Source organism: Calliphora vicina, chromosome 2, assembly GCF_958450345.1.
Source record: "Calliphora vicina chromosome 2, idCalVici1.1, whole genome shotgun sequence".
Lineage (NCBI taxonomy): Eukaryota > Metazoa > Arthropoda > Insecta > Diptera > Calliphoridae > Calliphora > Calliphora vicina.
The window spans coordinates 58,949,654-58,967,420 of record NC_088781.1 but is presented as its reverse complement, the minus strand read 5'-3'; the positions used below and the strand labels follow the sequence as shown (position 1 = coordinate 58,967,420).

The 17,767-nt window shown below is 30.0% G+C and overlaps 1 protein-coding gene across 1 annotated transcript in view; it reads right to left on the bottom strand.

Moving 5' to 3' along the window:
* LOC135951975 (cytadherence high molecular weight protein 2) overlaps positions 1-13,823 on the bottom strand; it is a 97,641-nt gene extending 83,818 nt beyond the window's left edge. The window contains exons 1-2 of the mRNA XM_065501735.1: positions 13,671-13,823; positions 13,510-13,598 (exon numbers count right to left, since the gene is read on the bottom strand). Of these exons, the coding sequence (XP_065357807.1) occupies positions 13,510-13,598; positions 13,671-13,727 (146 nt within the window). The 5' untranslated portion in view covers positions 13,728-13,823. The remainder of the gene's footprint in view (positions 1-13,509; positions 13,599-13,670) is intronic.
* Between the last annotated feature and the right edge of the window lie 3,944 nt (positions 13,824-17,767).

Sequence of the window (17,767 nt, the reverse complement as noted above, 5' to 3'; positions counted from 1 at the left end):
TTAAAACATGACACCGTTGCAGTTTATGAGTACCAGAAGATAATACTAAATTATCTAAAATCAAAATTTACAGTAGAAAAGGTATACTACGTTTCGGACGGAGCTCGTCAACATTTTAAAAACAAAAGTAGCTTCGCAAATCTTACAGCTCATGAAAAAGATTTTGGAATGCCAGCTGAGTGGCATTTTTATCCTACTGCTCATGGTAAAGGAGCATGTGATGGTATTGGAGCAAACCTCAAAAGAAATGCAGCGAAGTATAGCCCCCAGTGCTCTCATCAAGATCGCATCTTAGATGCGACTGCTTTATTCCATTGGGCAAAGAATTATTGTAAAGAAACTAAAATAGTTTTTAGTAGCAAAGAGGATCATGAGGAAACATTGAAAACACTAAAGAGCAGATTCGATGCTGCGGTAACAATCGATGGCACTGCTCAATACCATGCTTTCATACCGCTTGTCGATGGAAGACTCAAATTAAAAAAGTTTTCTGCATCTACTCAATGCGATTTCTTTCCAAAGCCAAAAAAGAAGCCAGCAGCGAAATCAGTAGCTGAATCTAATAACGCCAAGAAAGGATTGACAAAAAAAAAGCACCTAATAAAGGTGACAAATAAGGAGGATAAAAGTATGGATATTTGAAAATTTAAAAACTTCATACATTAAGTGTAAAAATAGTTATTATATAAATTGATCTATTGTGATTAAGATTAAATTTTACTAAATTATTCATCTTTTTGTTATTATTATTATATATTAAAATAATTATTATTACAAATAAATAACAAAATTAAATTATTCAACATTTCCATAGAAAAAAAGTGATTTTTATTCCTGAGGTTAACATATTATGGGTATTACAGTATCGAGGCTATGAAATTTTAGTTGGGTATGTTACATACCATCGGAAAGGCTAATGTGTCTAGTTTCTCTGCGTAAGTTTAATTTTTAAGGTTTACACACAAATATGAAAAAAATTAAAATAGTGCAAATTTAAAAACCTTTATCTTGAGTTACAAAACATTTATTTTGATAGATATCCCACTCGCATCCCACTAAGCGACCAAAAAGGTTTTAAAGGAAAAGACCTAAGCTTTCTTTTGAGAAAAAAAAATTAATAAAAAAAGAGTCCATTTTGGGAAAAAAAAGTCAAAAAGGTTTTTGATTTTGCAAAAAAAAGTAAAAAATTGTATGTCTTGAGTTACAAAACATTTTTTTTATAGATATCCCACTCGCATCCCACTAAGCGACAAAAAGGGTGTTAAAGGAAAACACGTAAGCTTTCTTCTGAGCAAAAAAAAAAATTAAAAAATGGGTCCATTTTTTTAAAAAAAAGTCAAAAAAGTTTTTGATTTTGCAAAAAAAATTCAAAAATTTTAAATCTTGAGTTACAAAATATTTTTTTTGATAGATATCCCACTCGCATCCCACTAAGCGACCATATAGGTCGCTTAGGAAAAGACCTAAGCTTTCTTAAAAAAAATAAAAAAAAAAAATAAAAAGGGCCCATTTTGAAAAAAAAGTCAAAAATATTTTTGATTTAAAAAAAAATCAAAAATATTTTATTAAATTTTTTTAATTTTTTTTTTCGAAAGATTGCATAAATAGCTATCTAAACTATTTGGGACACATTTTGCTAAGAACAATAGGTAATAAGTTATATGGATAAAAAAAACACCTGTTTGGCCAAAATGTCAAATTTTGACCTCCTATAACTCAGAGAGTTCTTGACCGATCTTGTTGAAAAATGGTGTCCGAATTACTATCCAATAGAACTAACATTGGTGCAAATTTCATCGCGATCGGAAGACATCGATTTCAAAAGTTGGTTCACTTGACGTGAAATGCCCCATATATATGCAAATATAACATCTGTTAGAAAATGTTAAATGTTCGTTATTAGTTTTCAAAATTGTTTTTATGTTGAATTAAATTAATACTCGAACATTCCAACTATGACGTACATATGTATCTGTAGTGTACATCAAATTCGTTCTAGCTGGTGGATTTACTTATAATTGTTCCACTCTATTGCCATTTTCCTATACTTTCATATTTACCAAATATTGCTACATTACATTGTCTTTAGATTCCTTTTTGTGGGGTCTTTTTCTATATTTTTTTTTGTATTTGCCATCTAAATAATGCGATTTGATTTGATTGAGTTTCAAAAGTTGTTTTTTTTTTTGTTTTGTGTGTCAATATTCAGGTGTTGGCATGGTGTTAAAAAGGTTTAATTTGCATTCTATTATATTTAAAACAAATATTGTGTTAAACTTTAGGTTCTTTTTTGTGGAGGAGGGGGAATATCAAAATTGAATTTGCTAAAGAATAAATTGTTTTGGGTTACAGCAATTATAAAAACATTCATGTGACAAAAACTATAGTTTTAGTTCAAGAGATATTTAGATAGAAAAATAATTGTTTCTAAAATCATTCTACCCAAATAATACATCAAAACCCCCATATAAGACCCATTTCCGATATTCTCATTAATATGCATTAATCTTATAAAAATGTCACTATCCAAATAAAATTTAACACACATAAGTCCCATACAAATAGAATACAGAAACGATGCCCTCAGAATGGAAGAAATCTGTCCACTTGACGACTTTAGGGCAAACCAATCAGAATTATACTAGTGCAATGCATCGATAAATATAGTTTTCAGAGTGCTGCACAACGGCAAGCTTAGTGAATAGGGTATCCAATCGGTTAACCGATTAATTTTGGTCGGATAACTGTTCGAATAATTCAAAATTGCCGATTTTCAAATAAAGAATAAACCGATTAATTTGTGTCGGTTAACCGATTAACCGAAATTTATTTTTTTGCACTTTAACATATTTTTTTTGTTTTTAATTTTCCATTTTAATTCAAATACAAATGTCAAAGTAAAATTACATATTTTTTTGAACATTTAAGATATCGCTCATTTGCTGCAACAACGTCATAACTCAAAATCCGGGAGTTTTGAACTGAGTAATACAAAATATACACCGTTCTTTTGCCTTTCATATATGCAGTTTTATCAGTTTTAAAAAAAGTCAATTAATATTTGTATGAGAGTGTTTTTTCGTTGTAAACGTCAAAATTAAAATTCATGTTTTCTCGTTTATGTATTTGACAAGTAAAAATTTGGGTTAAATTCAGATTGGAAAGACATTAATATCTACTATTTAAATCAGGTTTTATTTCGGAAATCGCATGATTTGTTGAAAATTTATACAAGAAATAGTATAATGTAATAAAACATTCAAAGCCGTTTTTCTCGAAACGACTTTTTTTTTAATTATGTCGTTGTTGCAGCAAATGAGCGATATATGTTTAGTGAGTATAATAAGTGATATATTAAATTTACATGTAATTTTCGGATGATAACATGATAATAGACGAAACTGGAGACACTACTGAAACGAGTTTTTATCAGAACCTATCGAAATTATTAAAAGTATTTAAAATCTAAAAAGTATAAAAAGGACTCTAATGGTATAATGAAGGATTTTATGCTTAGAAAAAACTAAAATAACTGACAAATTGGATATTCTTTATCATGTCTTACTTTCGATTTCTCCAACATCTACAATCATCGAGAGAGTTTTTTCCAAGTCGAGTTTTATTGAAACTAAAGAAAATTATTTACCTTTTGGTTGAATTGTTATGTTTTGTTTATTTTTTATGTTTTTGTTCTTTTTACTAATAATATACTTCAATAAGTACACAAAATTCGTGATTTAGTTTCAGTTTAAGATTTAAATATAAATTATTCGGTTAATCGAATAATTTAAAATTAACCGATTAAATCTAAACACCGATTAATTATTTGCTCGATTAACCGATTAAACCAGAAACCCGATTAATTGAATACCATATTAGTGAACCATTCAATTCCACCTTCGCTGTAAGACAGTAGTTACCTTCCATTAGCAATTTTTGACAGCACAAGCAACAAACGGGGAATAAGTTCGTGTCTAAATGAAAGCCTTGGAAATTGATGATATTGTTTTGCTCTAGCACTCGCATCAACACATGGAATCGAATCTAGACGACTTACAGCAGGAGTTGTTAAAGGTTGACCTTAAAATCTATATCATCAAAACAGAATACCAGCGAATTAAATAATCAAACCATATAACATTTAATATAAACGGCCAACACATAGCAGACGTCAACAGCTTCACATATTTGGATAGCGTTCTTTCAACCAAATGTGGAGCTAAACAGGACATCATAAGTCGCATACAGAAGGCGCGTATGACGTATGTCAAGCCACGAAATGTATGCCGTGTAAAAAACATAAGCACTGTTGAATTTTTAATGCGTGCGTGAAGTCATTGCTTCTCTACGACTCAGAGACATGGCTAGTTACCACAGATATGAAAGCAAAACTCCACAACTTTAAACACCATTTCCATCGAAATATTCTCCAAATATGATGGCCAAGAACCATATCTATTGACTACCTATGCAGAAATAACCACCAACAGATCATCAACTCCGAAATAAGATAGAGAAAGTATGGCTGAATACGATTATCCTCTCCATGTTGCTCTTGTGTGGAACCCGCAAGGTGTGAGGCGTCATGGAAGACCGCAAACAACGTGAAATGTTCTTAAAGAAACCGGCAAATCGTCTAACGAATTAAGATTACTAGCACGAAACAGAAATAACTGGAATTCTTTTGTAGAAACCCTAAGCTACTAAACATGAAGTATGGACCTAATTTTATGATAATAAGGCTCACTTCCGAAAATTAAAAATATCCGTATCCAAATTATATTCATCACAAATACGTTTGGCGTAGTATACAATTTTATGGCGATCGGTCAATAACTAAAATGCGCAAAATACGGAAAAAATTTTAAAGAAAATAAATGCTCTTTGTGAGATATCATCGAATAAACCTGCGATTTAAGAAAACCCCACAAGAAAAAGTCTAATGGGTCAAATTGCACGATCTCGGTGGCCAGTTCACATCAACGTGAGATGACCATGCCCTCAAATTGCTCTTGCAGAATGTTCAATGTGCCATGAGCTGTATGGCACGTAGCGCTGTCTTGTTCAAACCATATCATCGACCTATAGCTCTCGCCGTTGACGGTGATGGTCTGGCCAACATTGTTCTCAAGGGCTGATAACACCGCCAGCCCAAAATTCACACCCAGCTGTGACTTTTTCGGAATGCCTTGGATGCTCTTGGATCTCATATGGATTGGAATCGTCTAAAATTCGATAAATTTCTTTGTTGACGTATCCATTCATCCAGATATGGGACTCATCACTGAAGATGATTTTTTGAAAGAAATTAGCGGAATGTTGCCCGAACATAACACCCATCTTGATGGAAAATTTTACCATTTGAACGCTATATCCGTCCATGATGATTTGGCAAAATATAGTGAATAGATGACAGCTAATTCGACAGATGATCGTAAGTCCCCTTTAGTAATGACCCATAATATTGTACATATGAATTAATTAATAATCTTAATTGAGCAATACTAATGGTTTCAAATCTCTATTATTTTAATGGAATAATCCAGTCATAGTATCCTTGTGTTTTGCTGGTAAGTAAATATTTTGTTTAATACGTTTTCATATTCATATTATGTAGGTGAAAAATTGTTTTCAATTAAAATCTCTTAATATTAAACCATATTTGCAAACAAACAAAAAAATTCATATTCAAAACATTTAAAAATTGACCAAAAATACACCCTCAAAGACAAAGGCGACATCCAGACTGCTGCCGTATTTGTGCATGAAAAAATGTTGTTGAAAACTTCAACTTTCACTTCACACTGGAGTACAAATTAACTTTATAAAAGTTACAACTGAAATACTTAGTTGGAAAATATTTACAACTCCAGCCAATTGTATGTTGTAGTGGGTGTTAATTTAAACTAAATAAAGCCAAACAGCAAAGTCACGTGAGCCAAGTTAACATTCCAATAGAAATTTGAAAATTTAGTAGAAAAAATTACTTGCAACACGATAAATAAATTAATAAAGTTAAAGGTTTTTGTAAGAAAAACTTATGATTTGTTGTGACTTATTGCTGAAAATGATAAATTGTATTTGATAAATAATTTTCAGTTAATGGAACAACAACATGGTGGTTTGGATTATAGTTGGATAAGTACACATAGATCGGAAACTCTCCTGTCAAAGACCTAACTCCGTTGTCAAAAACCTCAGTGGTAAAAATGGATTAGTAAAATAAACTATGTGAAGACAAAAACTACACTGGAATGTGTAATTATTTTGAGTAATTTTTTGGTTTGAGTTTTTTTCTAGTTTGCGCTCTACACAGAAAAAAACTATTTCTTAAACCGTTTCAATTCAAATATTTGTCACATATTTAACTGGTTTCAATTATTTCATAATTAAATCAAGTATTCATTTGCTCAAAAACAAAATTTCTTGATATTTTTTATTGAATTTTGGGTTTTGAATTTGATTATTTTGACAATTGAATATACAATTTTCGTTATTGGCTGAATTTCAAATACAAAAATGATTGAATAGATAATTTCGTAATTGAAAACACATTTTTGTTATTTTTAGTGTTTCAATTACGAAAATTATCTATTCAATAATTCTTGTATTTGAAATTCAACCAGTAACGAAAATTGTATATTCAATTGTCAAAATAATCAAATTCAAAACTCAAAATTCAATAGAAAATATCAAGAAATTTTGTTTTTGATTTAATTATGAAATAATTGAAACGAGTTCAATATGGGATAAATGTTTGAACTGAAATATAATTTTTTCTGTGTATGTATATTTCACTATGTTTTGGATGTTCTTACGTTGTTGCTCAAGTTGAAGGAAGAGATAAAAAAAATAGATAATATTTACTTTGTTTGTGAGGATTCAAATATATACATTATTTAGTATCCCTCGAGGCTAGGTCAAGGTCGTTACTATATATTTGTATATATGTATGTAAACACTTTCAATTCTACCACAAAACCAACATAAAACACTTGTTTTTCCTTTTACATTGTAAATTATTATTATTTTTTTCAATTAACTGACGCAATTTAGATTTAAATTTGCATCAAGTAAATTAGAAAGTATGAACATAATAATTTTTTATTATATTTAAATCTAAAAAAGCATATAAGAATATAATCATTGATTATAACCGACCAAACAAAACTCTATACTTAAAATGGTATCCTTAACATTTATTTTACAAATACTTATGTAGCTAATTAATCACAAGCTTTAAAGGTCATCCTAATATCGTAACTGACAACTGGAAACTCTAGAATCTACACCATTTTCAAATGTACTTCAGAATTTTATATCTGTATTTCAGCAATTTCAGTAGTTCAGAAATTTTCAATATATTTTTCAGAAATTTCAAAGAGTATTTCCCAACTTCCCAATTGTATTTGAGAACTTTTAATTTCTATTTCAGAAGTTTATAATTGTTGAAATTTCCAATTGTAATTAAAAAAATTGCATTTATATCAACGAGTTGAAATTGGACTGCTATTGTTTCAATGAGGAAATTCTCCCTCTCCATGAAAACACTATTCGTATTAATTAAAAACATTTACTAGGCACTTCCCAACTAAATCCACTTACATATATGTAATTTTGAAGGGTACATACAGTCATTTATTCTCACTTGGTTATTGAACATTATAGTGTAAATAACAAAGTATTTTTTGCTTTGAAAATGTAAAATTTTGTGCCATATGCGTCATATGCGAGAAGTTTTGCTTTACTTTTCTAATTTGAAAAAAGTGCCGCTGAAGCATACCGATTGCTCACCAAAGCTCATGGTTTGGTTTCAACGTATGAGAGATGGTTTGTGCGGTTCAGAAATGGTGATTTGGACAAATATCGCCCAGGACAGTCAAACAAGTTGGAAGACCAAGAATTGGGGGCATTACTCCATGAAGTTTGTTGTAAAGCCCAACAAGAGCTTGGGATCTACTCAAACAGCAATTTCAAAACGTTTGCGAGCAGCAGGATTCATCCATAAGCAGGAACGGTTTTGCATGTCTGAAATTATGCTTGAATTCTATAAAAGAAAATCATGTTTGCACCGAATCCTTGATAAACCGAAGCGTATGTGAAGCCCGACCAACATGCCAAATCGACACCAAAGCCAAATATCCTTGGCACTAAGGTTGCTCAGTAATTAGTGGGAGCAAAAAGGTCCTATCTTTTATGAGCTACTGAAGTCTGACCAGACCATAACGGGGATCCTGTACCGAATGCAACTGATTCGCTTGAAGCGAGAATTTGCAGAAAAATATTCCATCATGAAAACGCAACATATTGCAATACCTGTTAAAATGTATTTTAAATGAAGTGTTTGGGAAGTTTTGCCTCACCCGCTTTATAGTCCAGACCGTGCCCTGTCCGACTATTATATGTTTCTAACGATGCAGAATGCTTTGTCTGCCCCGTGAACCGTCCGACTATTATTTGTTTCGATCGATGTAGAACCCTCTCTCTGGGATACGCTTCACTTTGGAACACAGTATCCGAAATTGGCTTGATTCGTTCTTGGCCTCAAAAGATGAGCAGTTCTTTTTTCACATAATCCATATGTTGCCATAAAGATGGGAAAATGTCATAACTACAATGGGCAATACTTTGAATATATTTATATTGTACAAATGTTTCAAAATAAAAGCTAAAATTTCAAAAAAAAATCTAGTATTTTAAAGACATACACCCAATATTATATATGGGCATTTCCTACGATTAGTCAACCAAATAAAATGTTAATAATCATCGTGTTTTATTGAAGATATTTCGATATAATTTTTGCGGCCCAAGGACGAAGGCTTCGGCCCAAGGACGAAGCCTATTGAAACTGGCTGAAATCGGACCATTATTTCATCTAGCCCCCATACAAATCTCCTCCCGAAATTGGACTTTATCGATCATAAATGTTTAATTGGTAGGTATTAGGGTATTCAATCGATTAACCGTTAATCGGTTAACCGATTAATTTTTGACTGTTAACTGTTCGAATAATTTAAAATTGCCGTTTTTCGAATAACAAATAAACCGATTAATTTGTGTCGATTAACCGAAATTACTTTTTTTTGCACTTTAACATACATATTTTTTTGTATTTATTTTTCCGTATCAATGAAGAAACAAATTTCAATTAATTAATTTACATGTATTTGAAACTTTGTATTTACATGTATATACGAAATTTGTTTGGAAAAGAGTATTTTATCAGAACTTTGCGAAACTATTAAATGTATTCAATATCTAACACAATCCAAAAAGGACTCCAATGGTATAACTAAAAGAAGAACTGATATATTGGATATTCTTTATCATGATTTCGATTTCTCCAAGAATACATCAGCGAGAGAATTTTTTCCAAGTCAAGTTTTATTAAATCTAAAGAAAAAATAGTTTTAAAGGAAATCATTTAAATTATATTGTTTTTTTAAATGATTATTTCTGAAGTTTTCAATAAAACCCTAAAAAAACTCACATGTGTATACAAAAAAGATCTCAAATACCATATTTGCTATTTTTTGGATGAATTGTTTTGTTTTGTTTTTTATGTATTTGTACACAAAATTCGTTGTTGTATTTTCAATTTAAAATTAAAATAAAAATTATTCGGTTAATCGAATAATTTTAAATTAACCGATTATTAACCGAATAAATATAAACCCCGATTAATTATTTGCTCGATTAACCGATTAAACCAGAAACCCGATTAATTGAATACCCTAGTAGGTATCTACACAAATTATGATCGGTCCATAATTAGTCATAGCTCCCATATAAGGCCCACTTCGAAAATCACCCATCAAATTATATATAAATAATTGAATTTTTAACCCGGCAATTCCCATACCCTCGCCAAAGGGAGAAACAATTTGTTTTTATTAAAAATAGTAAAAATACGTCTAGTTTACACTATAAATAAGTTTAAAAAAAAAAAAAATATAGCTAGTTGCGATTTTATAGCGGGGGTCACCAATAGGTGACACTGGGCAGAGAAAAAATAATTTTCTAAAAATACTTGCTGATATTGTTAGCCTGAATATCTAGCAGTATTTATTAAAAAAATTATTGTGATACTTTACCGTTTTGCATTTTTATAACAACTTATTTATCATAAAACACACATCAGTATGTGAAAATCAAAAACACTGCTTAAAGATTTTTAAAAATCCCCTAGTTAATAAAATTCTAGCGTTGCCAAAATAAAATCAGATATAAAACAGGTTCTTGTCTGTATATAAATAATATCATTATTTATCAATGATATCTGTTTCTATGTTTAAAACTACCGTTAATCTTTGTCACCTGTAGGTGACACTGGGAATTGCCGGGTTAAAAGAAAATTGTTACTTAGTGTAGGGTATTATATGGTCGGGCTTGATCGACATTCGTTACCACATGTTTATAACTATCATTAAGAAAACTTAAACTCGATGAAATCCATGTTTTGCACTAAACATAGGGCTACCAAAATGCTATCGAATCGCAAAAAAAATGCTAGGAAATGTTTTGTTTTCTATATTGTTTGGACATCAAAAGCGTACGAACGTACGTTCGTGACCCCAGGAAATGCCCATATGTTGTTTATTATTTATGAAATTTCCTACCCAGATGAACTATGTAATTCTAAAAATTAAATTGGTAAAATTAAAATAATTTGTAGAAAAAGAATCCCATAAATCCCTTAAAAAAATTCTAAAATAGGAATTTTTAGATTTTAGTCCATTGGAATCACATTAGGTCCGAAGCTGATAATTTGGGCTTTTAGAACAAATACGATAAATCCAAAGTTGCAACATAATATGGCTTAAATTTGGAAGACTCTGCTAAGGACCTCTATTACAAATTAGACTGATAAAAAAAATAATATGGCTGATTCGAATACTTCAATGTTGGATTCCCAAGAATTTAATTTTAGAATAATTGGTTTAATTCTAGGGATACCCCCTTAAGCATATTTTAGGAGGTTTCTTAACTATATCTATTAAGAAACTTTTGGAAAAAAAAATTATAAATACCTTAAAAATATTGTTTTGTAGAAAGCAAAGTGCAATTGAGATTCTTTGGTCAATAAAAAAAGGAAAATTCAATATTTTCTAAATTTTCAAATTTAAAACCGATTGTTTTTGAACTTTTAAATATATTGCTTTAAAACATTTTTCGTATGACTGTTTAACTAACAAGTATACTTGAATGAAATCGATTATAAATTCCACATGCGAGAATGTTTTTATATGCTTAATTGGGCTTTAATATTATATTTAAATCTTTGATCTTTTATGGATCTTCGTCAAAAAAAATGAGAATACTCTTCTACTATGACTATATTAAATTTCATATCAATCGGATCAACCAGTTAGCAATGGCAGATTTGTTTCCAAAATAGTTTCATTATTTGCATTACAACTTAATAAACATTTTCTAAATTTTTAAATTTAAAATCTATTATTTTTGGACTCGAAAAAGATGTTTCTTTGGAAAGTCATAAATTTATTTTATTTATTGTTTAATATTTTGATGAAAATTACACTAATTGATAATATCATCCATTAAATGGTAGGAGACACAATTTAATAAGTGCCAACTTGTTGTTAATTTAATAATAATAATAGATATTATTTATTTATTTTTATCTTTAGACCAATTTGCCGTCAATGAGCACTTTAAATCAAAGCATGGGTGTGTTTAAATTATTAATTGCATTCATATATTTTTGTTACAGGCACACAAGTATGTAGATATGCATATGCGTTGGAAATAAAAAATTAACAAATATCAAATGAAATATTAAAATAATGGTACAATTACAATATTTTTTACAATTCAATTACAATCATTTTACTGCTATTTGTCTTAATTTCAATTTGCAGCTCATATGAAATAGAAAAAATTAATTTCATTAAACGAAAAAAAAAGAAAAATAAAGTTAACAATAATAGCAGTTGAGTTAAATGTATTATAAAGGTTTAGTAAGGAATACATTTGAATTTATCTATGTATGTATAAAAGAGTAATGTAACTGAGTAACTGACTGATTCAACATCGCCCGAATCAAACGCCAAAAAGTAGAGACATGACATTTGGTCTATAGATTCCCCTCTCCATATGAGATCCACAAAGAAGTGATTTTTGCAAATTTGAAGGATTAAATTCGGCAAGATTATATCTTATAAACGAATACAGTTACAATGAATATTTAAAATTCATATTTAGCTTTCAAAAAATGAACATCAGGTGTTTGGTATTCAATAATTAAGTGAGTATTAATGACAGATATGTACCCTTCAAAATGACATATAAGTAATTAAAAACAAGAACCGCGTTCAAAAGATACGCCATCTATTGTAAATTCCGCATTTTTAAGTCATACACCTATTAGTACTTTTTGATTACTTTATGGTTTAGAGTGAACTAGTGAAAATATTATCCTGAATGAGAATTCACAAAGGGACCATGAGTGACTGAGAAATTTTAAAATAATGATGATAATGTGATTCTAGTGAAGTAAGAACGTACCATTAAAGCTCTGTCCACTTCTTCAGTTGTGCTTTTTGAATTTCCTGTATTAATTAACATGGAAAAATAACAGGATAATATATATTTCAATATCATGGTATATTCTTCAAAACTAAATCACATTTCCTATATTTTAAACAATTATTAATTTAATTACTATTGGGGTGGCGAAGCGAACCGGGCCAACTAGATAAACCATAAAAAGGAGTATAAATTATACAGCATTGTTGAGGCACTATTGACAAATAAAGCTAAAAATCCATAAAATATTGCCATATGGAATGAATTGGTAAGTGTGTCTATTATAGGCTGAATCATAAATTATTTCATAAACCGCAGAGTTATAATAAATCATCAATGATATAAAATTGTAATGGTGTTGAAATTACTTAAACAAATAAAATGTTATAATATTTGCTACCACCTCTTTAGGTTTCTAAGAGTTGCCAAGAGTTTAACAATGTAACATTCAAAATAATTTTTTTATTTATCATTAATTCCACCGTTCATCACTAAAAAATGTACCTTGGGTCTTCAGATTTTGCCATTTAAGCATTTCCTCTTTTTCAATAAGTGAAATATAATTTAATTTGTAGATTAAAAATTGTGGCTAGTTTGCGTTAAAAGCATTTGTTAAATATTTTGACACTAGCAGCTCAATTTCTCAGTTTATAACATGAATTAAACATATTTAAGCTAGATTAGTAATTACTTAAAATTCTAAAAGCCTCTAATTGAATCACTTTTATATGTACGTGTGTTTGTATTTGGCAATCATTCTCAATCAATCACCAAAATGCATAAATTATCACAGTTTTCCTATTTAATCAATAAACTCATAAATTTGGCACGTGATTAAGACGCAAAAATAAACCTTTCATTTAAATAACACTCATAAATGACAAACATAATAAATTGTTCCAAAATATAACAATAAAAACTATCAAATATAAATAATCAAGCAATTTTCAAACTCACGCAACCACCACATCCGGATCCTCCCACCATTTACGTGATGATGGCTCTAAATACAAACGCACACTACGCCAACCACCAATTTTCTTAACCTGCAAAAACAACGAAAAAAATATTTTGTCAGAATTTTGTTTAGAGTTTTGTTGGTTTGGCGAAAAATTTACCCTATAACGTCTACTGGCGGGATTATTATCATTTTCCACAAAAACTAAACGCGCCATTTTTTGAAATATTCTTTAACACAGATTAAATAAATAACAGGATGAATTTAAATTAAGAAAAACTTTATATTTTAACACAAATAGAAAATGATTAAAACAAATTAATACAAAATTAAAAGTAAATAAATTGGAAGTCAAATACACATGCATAGGGTAACATAGAGACGAGACGTAATTGTCAAAAACCTAAGTCTGTTGTCAAAAACCTATCTCTCGCAACAACAAAATACATGCTAGTCAATGTATTTTGTTGTTGTATTAAACATATTTTTTGTTGTATTTTTGTTTGACAAATCGTAGTGTCTCGTCTCTATGTATAATTCTCTATGTACACATGTTTAGAGGAGCTGAGAATTATGGGCCCAGAAAATATGGCCCCAAAGTAAACAAATTGGGGCAATCATTTTTTGGGGCCTTTTTGCATTTTTTTCTTTGGGGTGATTGTGCCTTTTAGGAAAAATTAAAAATTTCTCAAAAAAAAAAATAATTTTTTTCATTTAAAATATGTTCAAAAACAAAGAATAATAACAAGAAGTGATACGCTGTCAAAAAAAAACTAAGTCGGTTGTAAAAAAAAACTTAACTAAAGAATGTATTTTTATCATTATACCCTACACCACCATAGTGGGGAGGGTATTATGCGTTTGTGCAGATGTGTGTAACGCACAAAAATATTAGTCTAACACCCACCTTAAAGTATACCGATCGACTTAGAATCACTTTCTGAGTCGATTAAACGATGTCCGTCCGTCCGTCCGACTGGCTGGTTGGCTGGCTGTCCATGTAAACCTTGTGCGCAGAGTACAGGTCGCAATTTTGAAGATATTTCGATCAAATTTGGGACATAGTATTTTTTCGGCTCAAGGGCCAAGCCTATTGAAACTGGCTGAAATCGGTCCATTATTTCACCTAGCCCCCATACAAATGTCCTCTCGAAATTGGACTTTATCGGTCATAAATGTTTAATTTATATATGTATCTCCACAAATTCCGCTCCAAATAAGTTTTATATACACAAAATTCATGTCACCAAATTTTGTTACGATCGGTCCATAATTAGTCATAGCTCCCATATATGCCCTCTTCAGAAAATCACTTTAACGTGCATAAATCACTTAAAAATATTGGTATACACACAAAATTCAATATAGTTAACTTTAATATAAACATAAATCACGCGACCTAATTTCATGGTGATCGGTCCATAATTGGTCATAGCCCCCATATAAGGCCCACTTCCGAAAATCACTCAAAAATATAAATTATTGAAATTTTAAAAGAAAAATGTTTTTGATCTTTTACTTAGTGTAGGGTATTATATGGTCGGGCTTGACCGACCATACTTTCTTACTTGTTTTATTTATTTGAATTGGTTTTCAAAACCACTTTCACCACACTCCTCAAACACGCAGAGTTGTAAAAAGCGACCTTAAAAATTATAACAAAATTTTATTACAATTAAACTTAAAAATTCAAACAATTCTCAAAATATTTGAATTATATTTGATCTGGAAAGGTTTTATAAATAGATTTTTCCGCTTTTTATTCCATAATTTCTGCAAAAATTAAGTTTATTTGAATTTTTTTTATTAATTTCTAATACGAAATTTTACAAACGCGTTTTTTTAGTTTTTATTTCCACCCCCAATGTCAAGAAATTAATTTTCAAGAAAAAGTTTTGAAGTTAAATCTCTCTCTCAAGTGTGTTGAATTCACATACTACTTGTATGTGAGAAGAGAGAGAAGTTGTTTTTGTAGAAAAAATGAGAGGCTTCCCTTCTTGTTATTCTTTGTTCAAAAACTTTAAAAATAAAAAATGAACTAAAAAGTGAACCATTAATGTATAGCAGCAAGAATTGAAGTTATTACAATACCAGGACTGTCATTATTCCAGAAATGTGTCATATTAGCATTTGAAAATTAAAAAAATATTCTGAAAATACATATTGCGATGACATGACATATTATGTCATCGCATCTTTTATTGCCGAAAATCCTTTTATTCTAGGATTAAATTTCATTACTAATTTTATATAATGAATACGATATTTCTTGTAGCATACACACGCAGAGAAGATAATATTTGAAAAATCTTATACAATAAATTATGGAAGCCATCATCACGTAAATAGTGGGAGGGTCCGGATGCAGTGGTTGGGTGAGCTTGAAAATTACTTGATATAGCGTTGTATGGATGAGCTTTTTCAAATGATATCGCTTATTATATGTGTTGTTTTGGGAGAAAATACAAATATTTTTAAAAAACTAAAAAAAATGCTTTTTTGCAAATGGCCCAGCTCATGAACGTTTATCAATAGACCCGAAATAGTTTGGGAGACATCATAAAACAAACCAAAGTTTATTTTAACTTTTTTCATCTCCATACAAAGTGATTCGCTCTATTATATATATGGTCAATAATTCACAAGGTCTCATATCATGTCATATTGTCATAATGTCCTAATATTTCACAATGGTTTGAAAATGTTGTTATTGTGTTTCAAGCAAAAACTGACCTAAAATAATACTACTCTGTATGCTATGTTTATTGTGTTATAGTAACCAACCAGCAGAGACCTGGGCCGAATTACCGCATTCGATATCGAGTAAAATCGATCGTAATTTTCTTATTTGAGATTACGGCATTCGATATCTAGCATGAAATTTAGTACATTTTGTTATAATTACGATATCGAAATTATTTTTCGATACGATAGTTCATTCAATCACGAGTGCGGTAATTCGGCCCCTGCTCCGAACGCCTAAGAGTCGATTAAGCCGAGCCGCCGAATCGTGAAATATTAACACATTATGACAATATAACATGATAATTGACCAATAATAAAATTTTTACAGTAAATTTAATTTAAGTATCAATTATTTGTGTACGGCAACAACATACAACACAGTGGGGCAGAATCCAAATTTTTTGGAGAAAAATCTGGCATTTCTAAACGGTAGGTCGGATCAAATTTGACGTGGGCGCAGCCAAGGAGTATTCGAGTTAAAGTTATTAAAATGCGTCCCACAAATGCTCCAGAGGCGGACACAAAGTAGGGTACCTTAAACAAGTGCCATTTTTTTGGTTTCTCATCTCGGGAATTATATTTATCTGTTACAATTTCCGAGTTATAGGCATTTCTAAATTGAAATTAAAAAATCGTATCATACTTTGGTCCGCTTTTTTTTTAAATAAAGGGTGTAATGGACTCGATTGTTAGTTAAACAACTAAATTACCAATAACATACAAACGATTTCAGAGCAATATCAATTATGGATCCAAAAATTAACGATTTTCAATTTAAAAATTAAAAAAATAGTAGATTTTTGCTATTTTTTGGACTTAACCCTTTTTATACCCTTCACCTTCGTGAGAAGGGTATATACGTATGAGTTTGTCATGCACAATATAATTTTCCGACCCTATAAAGTATATATATTCTGGATCCTTACAGATAGCGGAGTCGATTAAATAATTCTGTCAGACATGCTTTCGAGAAGTTTCCTATTTAAAATCAGCAAAATCTGTCCACAATTGCTGAGATGTGAGGAAAAAACCAGGACAACCTCGATTTTTGACCTATTTTTTGTTTGAAATCCAAAAATGTACTTTATAAAATAACACTTTTCTAAACAATATAGTTTTCAATGTTTTCTGTTTACAATATTTGAAATATTGTAATAAAATTTTTCACTCTGATTTTTATATTCAAACAAACACAACGTATTGTTTTTAATTCCCAAGATTTTTGAACTATATCTGGATTACTAAGTCATTAATATAGATAATATTTGATATGTAGTGATAGATATTTCAAAGACCTTTGCAACGACGTATATAAGACCATAGTAAGTTGGACCTACAATGGGTCAAAATCGACAAAAAATATTTGTTAACCAAAAAAAAAATTTTTTTTTGAAAATTTATAAAATTTAAAAATTCGAAAAAAAAAATTCGAAAAAATGTCAACCAGGACAACCTCGATTTTTGGCCTAGTTTTGATCTATATCTGGATTACTAAGTCATTAATATAGACAA